This window comes from Vicugna pacos, chromosome 9 (assembly GCF_048564905.1).
Source record: "Vicugna pacos chromosome 9, VicPac4, whole genome shotgun sequence".
NCBI lineage: Eukaryota > Metazoa > Chordata > Mammalia > Artiodactyla > Camelidae > Vicugna > Vicugna pacos.
Window position 1 is genome coordinate 71,802,251 of NC_132995.1, and position 14,681 is coordinate 71,816,931.

The 14,681-nt window shown below is 42.3% G+C and overlaps 1 protein-coding gene across 2 annotated transcripts in view; it reads left to right on the forward strand.

Moving 5' to 3' along the window:
• The window catches only part of DPYD (dihydropyrimidine dehydrogenase), a 722,107-nt gene that overhangs the window by 350,996 nt on the left and 356,430 nt on the right, over positions 1-14,681 (forward strand). Inside the window, exon 13 of one of the 2 annotated variants that reach the window (XM_072968150.1) lies at positions 4,076-4,321. The exons of the other annotated variant lie outside the window; for it this stretch is intronic. Coding sequence (XP_072824251.1) covers positions 4,076-4,300 — 225 coding nt within the window. The 3' untranslated portion in view covers positions 4,301-4,321. Of the gene's footprint in view, positions 1-4,075; positions 4,322-14,681 lie in introns of those variants that run through there. 2 annotated transcript variants of the gene reach the window in all.

Genomic DNA, 14,681 nt, shown 5'->3' on the forward strand with positions numbered 1-14,681 from the left:
GAACTACTTCCTTGGTCCTTTTCAACTCTGGAGCCTTATCCTTCTTGCCAGCTGGCAGAAGTACTCGGTATCTTCTCCTTCAGTATGTGTTAAAATGTCAAAGTGTAATAATGCAATAGAACTTCTACTGAGAGTTCCTCTGTAGTTTGAAACTGAAATTGGAAGATTGTGCTGTAGTCTGCGTATAACTTAGTTCTGGATAAAAATGAGCCTTAACCTGAATGATTAAGTGGATAAAAAAGTTCTAGGAATATGAACATTCTGGAGAAAGAAAATAGAGGGGCAGTTAGGTCAGTCAGTATGCTTCGAGACCTAAATCTAATCATCAGATGGGGACAAAAATGAGGCATGTCATTACATAGGTAAGTCCAGAACATCTGTTAACAATAAATTAGTTAAATCCAGAACATTTATTTAAGAACACAAGAATACAAAAATGTTATCCTGAACAATAATCAATAATTAGTCGGTTAATCCAAAAAAGTTAAAGTGGGAAAGTATAAAAAGGATACACACGTACGTTAAGTGTATCATTTTATTTTACAGCGTTTAGATACTTTCTCATTTTTATTCCTCTTAAAAAAAAAAGCAGGGCCAAAAACTTTTGTATCCAGCCATTGGCATTTGACCATGTTTCTTGTCTAAACTTATCTATAATATATTTCCTACAACTTCTCGTTTTCTTTTTTTTACAGTGGAGCAACATTTTCAAGGAACATGCTAAGCAATTTTCTGGATTTTTAAATGGTTGCCCTGAAGTCATTTCAATTGTTTAACCCACACCTAGTTTGACAGCATTTTTGTTTTAGTAACTCACCTTTATCATATCTTTTGAAAACATCTAACTAAGTTTTCACAGAATCAACCCTCTTTCTTTTCACATTTGTATCGCTCATCGATTTATATAACTTTTATTTACACTTAGAGCCAAAGGAAATGGGGTAAGGAGCATGCAACTGATGCTTAATAAGCACATGACTCAACGGATGGAGTAGAAAGTTCAGGGGAACACAGAGGTACCCCATCCATTTCCAACATTCAGTGCTCCCTGGCCTTCCTTTGAGTGTTCCTCAGAGGAAAAGGAGAGGAGACGCTAGTCCAGTGACTCTGGTTAGTGCAGCTAACTTGGTTAAGAGAGCCTCTCTGGTGCCTAAGGTCCTACTTTACCAAGAAGAGGACTTAATCCCAAATGTTATTAATTTACAAAAATACAACCATTCAAAAGATTCAGCACTTACTTTGCTCTAGTATTAACGTATAAACAAAAATTTAGTCACAAAATGTAGAGGGAAAAAGACTGCGTGATATCTCACCATGCTGTGGCCTCCTCTGAGAAGCTGGAGATAGAACACAAGCTTGATTCTTTTAAGTCTAATCCAAAATCAGAGGCTCGTTTTCCCTATCGCAGTCATAGTGATTCTCAGAAAATGATCTTATAAACATGAGACATTTTGTCAAATAAAGCAATCTAAATATAAGGAAATTATCATCTTAAAGCCCACTGGTTTGATTATGTCATTAAAGTGATCCTTTAGTCATGTTACTATTCGGTGACTCAGAATTCTATTTTAATTTCATTATTTCTTAGATGCAACATTAAAAAAACCACAGTGTTTATTACTAGTAGTGGAAGGGTTTAACTAAATTTACATATTGCTGCTATGAAAGCAGTTGTAGTGATACAAAGATGAATGTTGAAAGACCAAAGACAAGAGTTATTAGTGGAGAAATAAATATAGAATGAACAGGTAGGAATAGAAATTCAAATAAAGGGAAGAATTATATAGAAACTCTTTAACAATAGTCAGGAAATGAAGAGGATAACACCTAAAATTCATTAGAAACTGCAAAGGATAAGGGAGACACTGGGTCGTTAAACATTAAAAAAAAAAGTTTTGGTTACTGTGTTTACAAGTAACTTTAGAAGTGTCTGAACTTAGTTACAAAATAGTTGAAGTTCAACAGTTACAGATATTGTTTATTGGCAATCAGCACTTGAGGTCAACTTTCAAAAGTAACAGGAAGCTCATGTTATTATTGGTTTAGTTTCAGCATTCCTTCAGTATCCATGAGTTTGTCCCCATGCATGTTCGCAAATGACACTTTTTCCTCAAATCTTTATCCTTGAATGAATATGCTATATTCCTATCATAAGGATCCATGTCTGGATACTGTTATTATTTCATTTATAATTATTTCTTTATGTTCTTCTTCCCAGTTTGTCAGTCCCCCCGAAACTAATTCTTGGGGCAGAATTATCTTAGAACATATATACAAGATACACACATAAATATTCTGGCATCATACTGGATCTAAAATGTCTTTCCTAACCCTGTAGGATCACAGAGCACAGGTATCTTTTAAGGTTTAGCTTTCTACAGTGTTGTTTACCTCCAGTGAAGTCTGTGTGATAGTCTAGTGAAGGTTACACTGAAGCTCTCTCACAGCTGATGTGTTTCTACTCAATTGTATACAGTGTGCAGATGTATTTTGAAATAGATGTTTGTAAAGTTCTTCAAAACTATCATAAATTCCTTGCGTTCATGACCTGCTTTTCAACTGCTTGAAGTTTTTTGTGTATCTTCTTTTGGTTTGATTGAGGCACAAAAGAATCCCTGGTTACTGAGGAAACTAGGTATCTCAAGGGGTTGGTAATGAGACACAGAGCCTTTAACCTCTGGGTCACTAGTTCCGATCTGCCCCAGGTCAAGAGTGACAGAAAGTCATTACCATCTGATGGTAGTTCAATAGGCTGGGTGAAACGGATTTGTGATTTCAGGGCCTGGTGGAGAGAGATTCGTGGCGTATTCTCACCGTAGAGCGAGCAGCTGTGAAAATGGTGGTTGTGATTTTAGTTTGAAGAGAAAGGAGTCGTCTAGTCATTGATAAGTCTTTCATTTTCTCTCTGTGAGCTGGGACTCCTACTGGCGGATTTGTTGATGGAATGTTGTGAGAAAGCTGGACTTGTGTCTGTGTGAATTTGTGATTTGGAGCCATGAGATGAGCATCCGTAAGGAATGCCTGTCTGTCACTGTTACTAATGAAGTCCAATTCAGCATCACTAAGTTGACCTGTAACAAGTGATTTCAGTCTCAGATGGTGATTAGTCCCAGATTGAAAGTTATGTCATTCATGACTCCTGTTTCTTCAGTGCCTTTCTGCATATCTTTTTTAAATGTTTCATTTTCCTTTTCAATCATATTATTAATTTTATCTACACTTGGACATATGACTGAACATTTAGAGAGGACTATTCATCCTTGTCAGTCTTTCACATGAGGAATACTGACTTAACAGGCAAGAGCTGAAAATTGTAAGGACACTTTGAAGATGGGGAATTCAAAATTGAGCAAAGTGCAGAAGGATCATTGCTATAAAGCTAATTGAATTATGTGCCTTCATATCAATAAATGGAATCTTACACCTTCTGCCATTTTTAGGATTTGAGATTATGTAAGAGATTTTGTCTTCCTAATATCTTTAGTGAACAGCCAGGTTATTAAAACTTTTTGATTTGGGCATCTCTTTAAAAGGTCTCTTTCTAAAGATAAAAAGGGCCTGTGTTTCTACTTGAAAGATTTGTAAGATCACAACCTTTTTTTTAATAATGAAATATTTACAGTTTTATTCTATGTTGGGCCTTAACTTTTTTCCAAATGAACCTACATTTTTGGATGTTGCAATTTTAAAGCTCTCTCTAATACTTTTTATGATGTGAAAATAAAATCCAAAGAATGGTCATAATGGTGCTTTGTGTTTAAGATTTCTGCTCTGGACAGAGATGAACAGTTGCTAAAAATACAGCAGTCTGTGATTTTAGAAAACAAACTTAGAAGAACTTATTTGTGTCCAAGTGTCTGTTGCTGAGAAGACCTTCAGTGCCAACTTTAAATAAAAAAGCACTTGTTATCATCAGCATTGCCTAAAATATCACTGTAATTCCACATCTTCAAAGGCGTGCTCTTGCCCCGAAATATACCAGTGGTTTCTACAGTATCTGAAGAACTATGATTTGAGAATTAGAAATTTAAATCGCGCAGGCTTCACATTAGAGTGTTTCCGTTCCCCTTTGCAGGTTTTGAGGCAGCTTATTCGACCTTACAGTCTCACCAGGAAGCTAATGGGAAAGCCTTGCAGCAATCTTCACAGGAAAGTTTCCAAATGTCAAGTGTCATCTTTCCAGCTGTTAGATGAATGGGTAGCCAAGAGGCATTTATTTGGGTGTGCAGCCCCTGTGAAATCTGGGCGAGGCAGGAGAAAAGGCTATAATTTGGTGGTTAGTTTACCAGCATTGGTATAGTTGCAAATCTCCTAGCCAAGCAAAGGACTTCATTTTGTGGCTTAATGATTGACAGCCAACTGCAGTGTTCCTTACACTTAAGAGAATAAAAATGCCTTTAAAAAAAGGCATCATCAATATGTCATATTAATTTTTGAATCCTCCACTGCTTCAGATAAAAACAATCTTATCAACAGAGCTGGCTGCTTCTTCTCTAAACCCCTCTCCCGCTGAGAGGAGGTAAAGCTTTTCAAATGACAACTGTATTAAAATCTTGAGACCTATTGAAAAAGTGTCCTCTAGTTTAAGATATATTTCAAACTCTTTAATTCCTTTGTTGAGAAGATTGATATAAATCACTGCCCACTGTCAGGTTGAAAAACAATGAATATCAATAAAAAGACAGTTTTAAATCATAATGGATTTAGTTTGAGATAGTAATAGCCTCCAAAAAATAATATTGAAGTATATCATGGCTAAATGCTGTTTCCATGCTAAGTTTTTCCACTTGGTCAGGATCACGGGATTGAGATGACTTCAGCGCCATTTCTCATCGGGAAACTGGACCTTTAGACTGAACGGGAATCAGAAGTGCACATGATCTCATTTTTATCCCTTTCGATGGGAAGTAGTAAAGTGAAATTTGCTTACAGTTATTGAAAAATGAAGTCCATTTCAAGTGCTTATAAATAAGCATACAATAAACCCCCAGAACTGTCTATAGAATTTGCCTTTTGCGGCAGTAAGTTCGTGTTAATTTTTGTTGTGTCCCTTAGTTAATATTTTAAAATATTATTAAGTATCAGAGACAACACATTTTCTATTAAAAATTAAGTTTTAATAATGTGTACATTTCTGTGTATGAAGGTGTATTTTTTATAACATCTATACGTTGTAAAAAGAAATCAAGGGAAAAATGAGGAACAGGCCTGTATCTAATGGAGCTATCAAAACAAAACTATCTAGTTGGTGATAGGGGAAGAAAATGCCATGACTAATAAGTAATTTTAATGCCTTTTATTGACTTTGTATAAGGTTCCAAACCTTATTAAATGGCAGCGTTTGACCTGAAAAGTAATTTAAAATGAAATTGTCTCCATAAAAGCAGAATATTTCCTAACCAATATAGCGGTAGATTTCTACTTCAGGCAGATAACTGAAGATTAGAATGGGCAGAAAAAAAAAATAACTGAAAAATCTGATCCATGCCATATAGAACCTGATCTCAGTGTGTGCTTGTGTTGCACAGAAGTTAGCCACTGCAGTGTCACTCGGTCCAAGTCGGCTATAGGTGTTAAGAATTCCTTGCCAAATCTCTAAGCCCTTGATGCTTGGAGCCGTGTGGTGCTGATGGCTATCACAGTAGAACAAAGCGCTGAAAACCTTTAGTTTGCTGGGAGAAATTCAAATGTCGAGTAACTCAGAAATTTCAGCTAGGATTCTGTTCTCTGAACTCAATGATTTAGTGAAGGCTTGTATAAATAGTACAGGATCAGATTGAAATACATCCTGGTAGGGGTGATTTAATGGAAGCCTGAAAGTCAAGAGGCCTGGGTTCGGGTCCTGACTTAATTCCCCATTAGCGCTGCCTTCAGACCTTTGGGAACGGCATGCCGCCTTCCGGTTACCTCACTAACGGCGGCGAGGCAGCACGGTGTAGTCACAGAGGTGGAAGTCCCAGTTCCGAGACTTAAAACCTTTCAGAATTTCAGATGTGTTATTTTGAACCTCACTACTTTCATCCATAAAAAGGACAAAGTTGTAATTTTATGGTTCTGAAACCCAAATAATGTGTGTTGAAAATAAAGAATCCAATTTTCTGAATACCCACTCTACGCTGGTTGTCTTTTTAGGGGCTTAACATTCATGTTATACTTAAATTACCTTTGGAGAAACCATTTTTCCCATTTTACGAATTAGAAAGCCTGTACTGCAGCTGGCAAGAAGAACTTGGAGATCGTTTGATTCAACCCCTTAACATATAGGGCAGGAATCTGAGGAACAGACTTTAAAAGAGTAAATTCAAGTAATAGGAGTTCACTCAGGAGAATAGAATAATAGAACTATCTGAAAGGGCTTTAAAATGCACAAGTTAAAGATCTTCAAAGCCATAAAGACAGCAGTAACATCCACCCGAAGGAACAGGAGAAAGGTAATGCCATTCTCGGTACATTGAAACCATGGACTGGCCGTGCCAGCGCTCGCACCCAAGTTTTTCTATTCTCAGCCCTGCTGCTCTTTTCAGTAACCATCCGGCTTCTTCCTCACCGTGTTCTCTTTGGTTGAGCTTTAGCTGAGCACGTGGAAGGCAGAACATGCGAGTAAGTTCCTGCCAGTGGTCAGAGAACTCAGCACCAGATTGGGGATGAGAGCAGTGCTCGTGGACTTCTGTAATTTATACAGCTAGCCCTCAGAATTATCTTATTTCATTTTTGGATCACTTTGCATGTATTGCATAGTGACTCCATGCCAGCCAACATCCCAGAGGAGCGCGGTGATTTTTCTGTCAGTTTTGTTCTGTGTGGTATCTTCCATGCCTAGAAGAGTTCCGACCTCATAGTAGGTGGCCGGGCAACAAATGCCTACCATGGGGAAGGCACTTGATAACTACGGTTGAAAAACTGAATGCGCTGAGGAAATGTTTTAGCTTACAGTGCACATGAGGTTTAGGAAATAGATTTTACAAACTGACTTGGCTCATTGGTGATAAATACTACTTTCAACTGCTGAGACAGGTGGCGCGGCACAGCCAGTACGGGAACGGCAGTGGGGAAATGAGCATACCAGCGCGTTACGGTTTTTGTCGTTTGAGTCCCACAACCATCTTTCACAACATTTGCTTTCAAGATGAGACAAATGAGTTCCAAAGTGGCCTAACTGGCCTGTCGAGGGCTGCGAAGTGGCCTCCAAGGGACTGTCCTGGTTTTCTCCCTGCGTCTCACCCCTGCCTTAGCCATTTCTGAGACTTCTCCGCCCTTCTCTTCCCGGAAATACAGGGCTTAATAGGTTAGCACAAAAGCAGGCTTGCCTGGTAGGTTGCTGACTTACAATTGTGAGCTTTTTATTTCAAGTCTTAATATTTAACATTGCTGCTGTCACCTTTCTTAAATGTCAGCTTCTTTTATTTACCTTCATCACTCTTACCTTGATCATACCGAGTCCTTTGTGCCGCATGGATTTGCTGTCAGGCACCACCCTGTGCTGGTCACCAGGCTTTTCTTCCTAGAGTCATTGACATCTTGTCAGCAGTGTCACCACCTTTGCCCCTGGGCCTGTGAATATGGCAACTGTTACCTCCTTGATTGACACTTTTGAAAATCTGTCAACATGTTATTTAGTATTTGGGGTGGGGAGAATCCTTGGCTAACTTAGAAGCCATTTCTTAAAGTTAAATGACTATTTTATCCTTTTAGTCGACCCTTAGGGTTGTATGAAGAAGAGGTTCTGTGACATAGTCTTCGTGCAGTTCTCTTAATGGGTGATATTACAATTAGTAGAAGGGGGAAGAAACCAATGTTACTGCTATAGCTTAATTGATGTATTGGACCATTCATTTCAAAGTCATAAGAGGGGGTACTAAAACTCTGTTGATACATGCGTGACTCTTTGCTCACCTCCTTCTGGCTCAGATGTTACCTTATTAGAGAAGCCTCTGTGGGTACCAAGTGGAAAACGTCTTTGGCCTTAGCCATACTATTCCCTAACCCTCATAGTCTGCATTCTGTTTCTGAGGACAAACCACTTCAAAACATAGTATTTTGAGTCCCTGACCCCAGTTCCAACCTGTGTGTGTGGCGGGGAAGGGTGGTGGTTCTGTACACACCAAGCAATGCTCGGGGCACCAGATGGGTACTCTACACTTTAACTCAGTTCTTACACTGTGTAGTACCTGGACCTAGTGTCATATCGCACAGGCAAGGGGTCAGCCCCGCAAGACTGCTACGTCCCTCCCTTCTGCCACTTCAGATGCCCACCACCACGTGCGGGTTATCACCTGTGTTTCCGACCAGCCAGAGGTTCCAACGCCCACTCCGACCCAGGGTGCCAACCGCAAATCCAGGTTGTTATCTGCACATCTGGCAGCCTGGCCAGAGGTTCCCGTGAACCCTCCTGGAGTCCATTACTTTGCTAGAGCAGCTCCCAGAGCTCAGAGGAACATTTTACTGGATCCCTGGTTTATGTGAAAGGATATCACTCAGGGCGGTCTCCCGGGCTGGCCGCGTGGGTTTCTCCCGGTTCTTCCAGCGCTGGTGGCCGGCGGGGAGCTGGCGGAGCGCGGGGCGGCCCTCCGTGCGCATCGGCTCCGCGCGGGGACGGCGCGGGAGGGGACGCAGGGCTGGAACCAGGACCCTGACGGGGCGGCGCCGGAGGGGCGGCAGTTCTGGGACAGCGTGTGGCCGCGCTTCCGGCCGCCGGCGCGCGGAGGGTGTGGCGAGCTGGCGGCAGAGCAGGCGGTGAAGAGTGGGCGCAGGTGGGTGACCCCAGCGGCGCTGCCCCCGGCCCTCCGGCCCCCCGGCCTCCTGCCCCCGGCCCTCCGGCCCTCGGCCCTCCTGCCCTCCGCCCTCCTGCCCCCGGCCCTCCTGCCCTCTGCCCTCCTGCCCTCCGCTCTCCTGCCCCCTGCCCTCCTGCCCCCGGCCCTCCTGCCCCCTGCACTGCTGCCCTCCCGCCCCCCGGCCCTCGGCCCTCCTGCCCTCCGCCCTCCTGCCCCCTGGCCTCCTGCCCCCTGCCCTCCGGCCCCTGGCCCTCCTGCCCTCTGCACTCCGGCCTCCCGCCCTCCGGCCCCCTGCACCCCTGCACCTCTGCCCTCCTGCCCCCGGCCCTCCGGCCCTCGGCCCTCCTGCCCTCGGCCCTCCTGCCCTCCGCCCTCCTCCCCCCCGGCCTCCTGCCCCTGGCCCTCCTGCCCTCCCGCCCCCTGCACTCCTGCCCTCCTGCCCCCGGCCCTCCTGCCCCCTGCACCCCTGCCCTCCCACCCCCCGGCCCTCCGGCCCCCCGGCCCCCTGCCCTCCGGCCCCTGGCCCTCCTGCCCTCTGCACTCCGGCCTCCCGCCCTCCGGCCCCCTGCACTCCTGCCCTCCTGCCCCCGGCCCTCCTGCCCCCTGCACCCCTGCCCTCCCGTCCCCCGGCCCTCCGGCCCCCCGGCCCCCTGCACGGCCGCCTGGGCCCGCTTCCGCAGTAAGGCTCCCCCAGTCCATTCCCTGCGTGTGTTTGCTTGGACACAGCCCCGCTCCCCTCTGGCTTAAGTCATCAGTACCCAGCTTCCAACAGGGTCTAGGCCATTTTTTCTGGAATGTTCTGTAGGTGTATAAACAGTGAATATTCCTAAATATGACTCGGCCTCCTCCCTCCCACGTTTGCACTCCAGACTGTGTACCCTCTTTTGTTAATGTTCTCCTCAGCTTCCAGCTTGGAAACATTGATGTCTGTGTTTGATGCACGCGCTTTCTTTCCCTTGCTCCCTTCAGTTGCCAAGTTCTGTCGATTCCGCCCTGTGTCAGTTCTAGCATCCATCCACTCTCCGTCCCCGCTGCCTTCACTTGGGCAGAGTTCTTACCATCATTATCCCCCGGACGGTGGGAATGCGATGCCTTTCTCACTGATGCCGGTCCTCTACATCACCCTCCTGCCTGCCTGCCTGCCTTACACGTAACTGCCCTGGGTTTAGTCATCTTCAAGCACAGCTGTGACAGAAAGTGTTCGCTGGCTCCCAGGTTGCCTGTAGATTAAGGCCAGCTGTATGACTCAAGATTCAAAACTCTCACTTTATTTACTGCCGTCCTCCTTTCATTCTCCTTTTGCGCATAACAAATCAGGTCATGCAAAGCACCTCCTGGATGAATTACCATTCCCTTTCTGAAAAGACTCACTTCTCTTTCTGCTTGGAATACCCTTCCTCCCCGTCATCTCAAGATGTTGAAATTCTCTCCATTAAAGCTGAATGAAGCAACAGGGGGGGAAAAAAAGATATCACTCAGGTTGGGCCAGATGAAAGGCATAGGGCGAGATATGGGAAAATGGCAGGGAGTCTCCATGCCTTCCCCGTCCTCGGCTCTCACCCAGATCTCCAAGTGTTCCTAACTTGGACGTTCTCCAAATCCTATCCTTTTGGACTTTTATGGTGGCCACATTACATAGCTATAATTGATTAAATCATTGGCCATTGGTAATTGATTCAGCCTCCAGCCTGACTCCCCTCCACTAAGGTCAGGGAGTCAAGAGGGTAGGACTGAAAGTTCTAATTCACCACATGGTTGGTTCTCCTGGCAACCAGCCCCCATCCTTCAGTGCTTTTCAAAAGTCACCTCATGGACATAGCAAGGCATTTTCATTGCTCTCGTCATTGAGGGAATTCCAAAGGTTTTAGGAGCAATGTGCCAGAAACAGGACAAACACCAAATACATAACTTGTATTATTAATCACAGTATCTCACACACACACACACACACACACACACACACTCTCTCTCTCTCTCTCTCTCTCTCTCTCTCTCTCTCTATGCTTTTGTCTCCATTCCCCACCCCTCATCCCTCTGTAATGTAAGATCTATGAAACCAGAAAATGCACTTTGTTTCCTACTGTGTTCCTAGCTCCTGTCACAATGCCTACCATATAGTTGGCACTTTATAAACATAGTTGAAAATTTGAAAATGCTGAGGGAACATTTTCGGTCATGGGATACAAGAGATTCAGGAAACACATTTTACGCGTTCACTTGGCTCATTGGTGATTCCGTGTTAGGTTGCTGTCTTAGTCTGCTCTGGCTGCCATAACAAAACACCATAAATTGGGTGCCTTAAACACCAGAAATTTGTTTTCTCACAGCTCTGGAGGCTGCGAGTCTGAGATCAGGGTGGCAGCATGATTGGGTTCTGGTGAGAGCTCTCCTGGCTTGTAGAGACGGCCACCTTCTCACTGTGTGCTCACTTGGTGGAGAGAGAGATGGGGGCACGGGGGAGCCCAAGTGAGCTAGCTCTTTGGTGTTTCTTCCTGTAAGGGCGCTAATCTCGTCATGAGGGCCTCACCTCCATGACCTCATCTAAAACTAGTAACCCCGCGAAGTCCATTCTCCAAATGCCATCGCTTGGGGGGTTAGGTCCTCAACACATGAATCCAGAGGGAACACAATTCAGTCCATAGCAGTTGCTAACAATGCTGAAACTTGGCAGTAGGAGTAAAGTTTTACGTGAAAACAGAAGAATTAAGCGAACAGAATGCCAGGTAGAATAGTAAGAGCTGACGCTGAGGGGAAGTTTGGTGGCGTCACATGTAACTGACACGTGTGGTCACAGAGAGTGTGGCATAGGGTAGTGTGGATGAGGGCACAGGGCCAGATCATGAAAGGTCTTGTGGGCTATAATAAAGAGTATTAACAAAATGCATTGAGAAAACCAATGAAAAGTTTTAAACAATCAAATTTGTGTCTTTAAAAGGCTGTTCTGGTGCAAAGTAAAGAATGGATCCCAGTAGGAGGCAAGGAAAATAGGGAAATGAGTAAGAAGTAATCCCAGTAAGATGTAATTGCGGCTGTGAGATTGGATGGTAGAGCATGGCTTCATATACTTTGGAGAGACCGTCATTAGATTTGCAAGTAGAAGAGAAATGGGGAATGAGAGAGAAGAGATAGCAAGGATGATTCACAGATTTTTGGCTTAAGCTGGATGAATGGTGGTGTCATAAAGCAAATGGGGAAAACTGGGGAAGGAAGAGATTTTCTTTGTTGAAGAAAAGAGGAATGTTTGCATGATACTACCTTAAACTGCTTGAGAGCTGGTACTTGGGGGCAGAGGGAGAGTTTAGATGGAAAGACCACACGAATTTGAGTTAATATCATTTGATTTTGTAGGCTTAATCTATGCTTAGGTTACAAATGTCTTATTAAAAGCAATGTGAATATAGTCCTTTAAAGAAGTGAATAAAATGGGATCATTATTTTTTAGAAACTTTTCTACGCCTCATATCTTTTTCTAAAAATTTTATTACAAATAATGGTTTGTCAAACTGGAGAAATGAAATCTGATTTTATGTTATAATTACAATCACTGTACCTAGGCCTTTCCATCACAGGAGCAGTTAATCCAAATTAATTTCTGCTTTGCAAGGTTTTTCCTTCAATAGATATTTCTTCAAAGGGCAAAGTAACTGAGCTGGAGTTAATTAATACATTAATCCAACCTATGAATTAATCTAGCTATAAGTAGCTACACAATGTTATTTATTCTTTGCCTTAAAATAATCTCAGAATGGATGCTTCCAGAGCAGCTGTAGCCCAAGATAGGGACACTGTAGTTATACAATGAAATATAAATAAAACGAGGAAGTGAAAGCTATTTAATGATTTTAAACTGGATGCAATACAGTGGTCATTATGTTCTCTTCTTCAATCAAATATACCATTGTCAATAGTCTTGCTTTTAACAGGGCTTTTTCAAAAAAATTCATTCTAGTAAAGCAAATCAGGGGAAAACGCAGTTGGGATTCATTATTATGATATGACTTGCTTTTCCTCAACAACATAATCATTTTATATGCAAGCTTCTCTGTCTATAGTTCCATGACCCAGCCAGGTGTAAAAAAAGAATACCAATGATAAATAATAATAATGTAATAATAAAGCAATAGATCATCATGGTTTAAGATTGTTTTTATTTCTATTCTCAAATGAAAGACATTATGATTGAGTATCTTACTAATATCTGAATGGCATATACTTTTAATTTTTGAGAGTAGATTTTTTGTAGTGTGTGTTTACATGTGTTGTGTGTGTGTGTTCAATCAGACCACCATGAATAATTTTTAGGTCAGTTTCCTACTTTGAAGACATTAATACTTTACAAAAATAATGTTTATGTAAGTAAATAGGGCGACTGGATACAGTGTAGTGCGTGAAAGCTCTGAATTCAGATCTTGCTCTGTCATTTATTAGCTGCTGATCTCCGGACAAGCTGTTTACTTTCTTTGAGCCTCCCTTCCCTCATGTTCAATAGGAGAATAATGCCTGACTTGAAGAATTATGATCAAAAAGAGAGAATACGTGCAAAACACATCACTGGGCCTGGCACAGGTATTATTTGCAAATAGACAAGTATCTTGTTCATTTTGAGACTAAATTAAGTGACCTATTTTTACAGTGATCTTTGAGATTTGGACCATGTATCTTTGGTTGTCAGAATTGACACCTTACAAGCAGATAAGTTCTCCAAATGAGCAATTTTTAGAGTCTCTGCCCAGTTTACTTGAATAAGGTAGACATTTAAGATGACAGTGGCTAAACTTGAATGCCTCACTTGAGAATAAGAATTAGCAGGAGCATTCCTATAGCTAAAGAAATGATTTTTAGACTTGGGTGCATAGTGCAATCTCTTGAAGAGATTTTTGAATTAGTGTTGAGTCTCTCTTGCCAAGACATCAGAATTTAAAAAAAAAAAAACAAAACAAAAAAACACAACTCTCCAAATGGTTTTAAAATGTAGAGTTAAAAATGACTCGGCTAGACCTATAAAATATCAGCCATTCTAGCTAAAGAAGCAGAGGAAGCCAATTTTCAGAGACAGAAGAGTAATCCCAGATGCACAGAGAAGGGGAGAGAAGTAGGCACAGCTCATGTGACTTTCCATGAGGCTTCCCAGCCCTTCCCGGAGGCCTTGCGGCGTCCCTGCCACGTTACATGAGATACTTCAGTCCCCTCGTAACCTTCTGAAGCTAGCTTCTGTTACTTTTAACAAAAGGAATCCATTTGAATCTAGAAGTTAAAAACCATGTGGGGCAGAAAAATGCTCTATTTTAACCTGAATCCAGGCAAACTTATGAGGTCAGTGAATTTTTATGTCACTTTATGTGACAATGATAGAGTGTTTGTATTTACATACTGACTTGATTGCTCAGAACAGTTATTTACCATTCCCACTAGATGGCTTGAGAGCCTTTGCTAAATTCAACAGTCTTCCGGAGGTGACAGTTGAATGTTCCTCTACATTAGAATAATAGAATAACAGCTTTTTAAAATATCTGGAATACAGTTACTGATTATTTCATTTCAACTGATGATCATTTTATGGGAACTGATGTAAAAAGAGGTTAAGTACTCATGGTCACTAATCTGATGCCTTCAACAAAATTTTAAGCATCTTTTGGTCAAAACTTATGCTAGGTGCTGAAAGTAAATTAGGTGGGAGCCATGCACGTGTCAGCAAACAAATGCAGGGTATGATAAGGGAACGACTTTGCTTGTGGATTGCTGGGGAAGTTTCCTGGTGGACATGACTAGAGTGACTCTTGAAAGATTAAGTTGGACATTTCAAAGCAGAAAAACCAGGCAAGAAAGAACATTTTAGGGAAAAATAAAAAGTCAAAACACATAGATGCATGAATGATATTGTTTGAGAAATTATAAGTTGTCTAATACAGT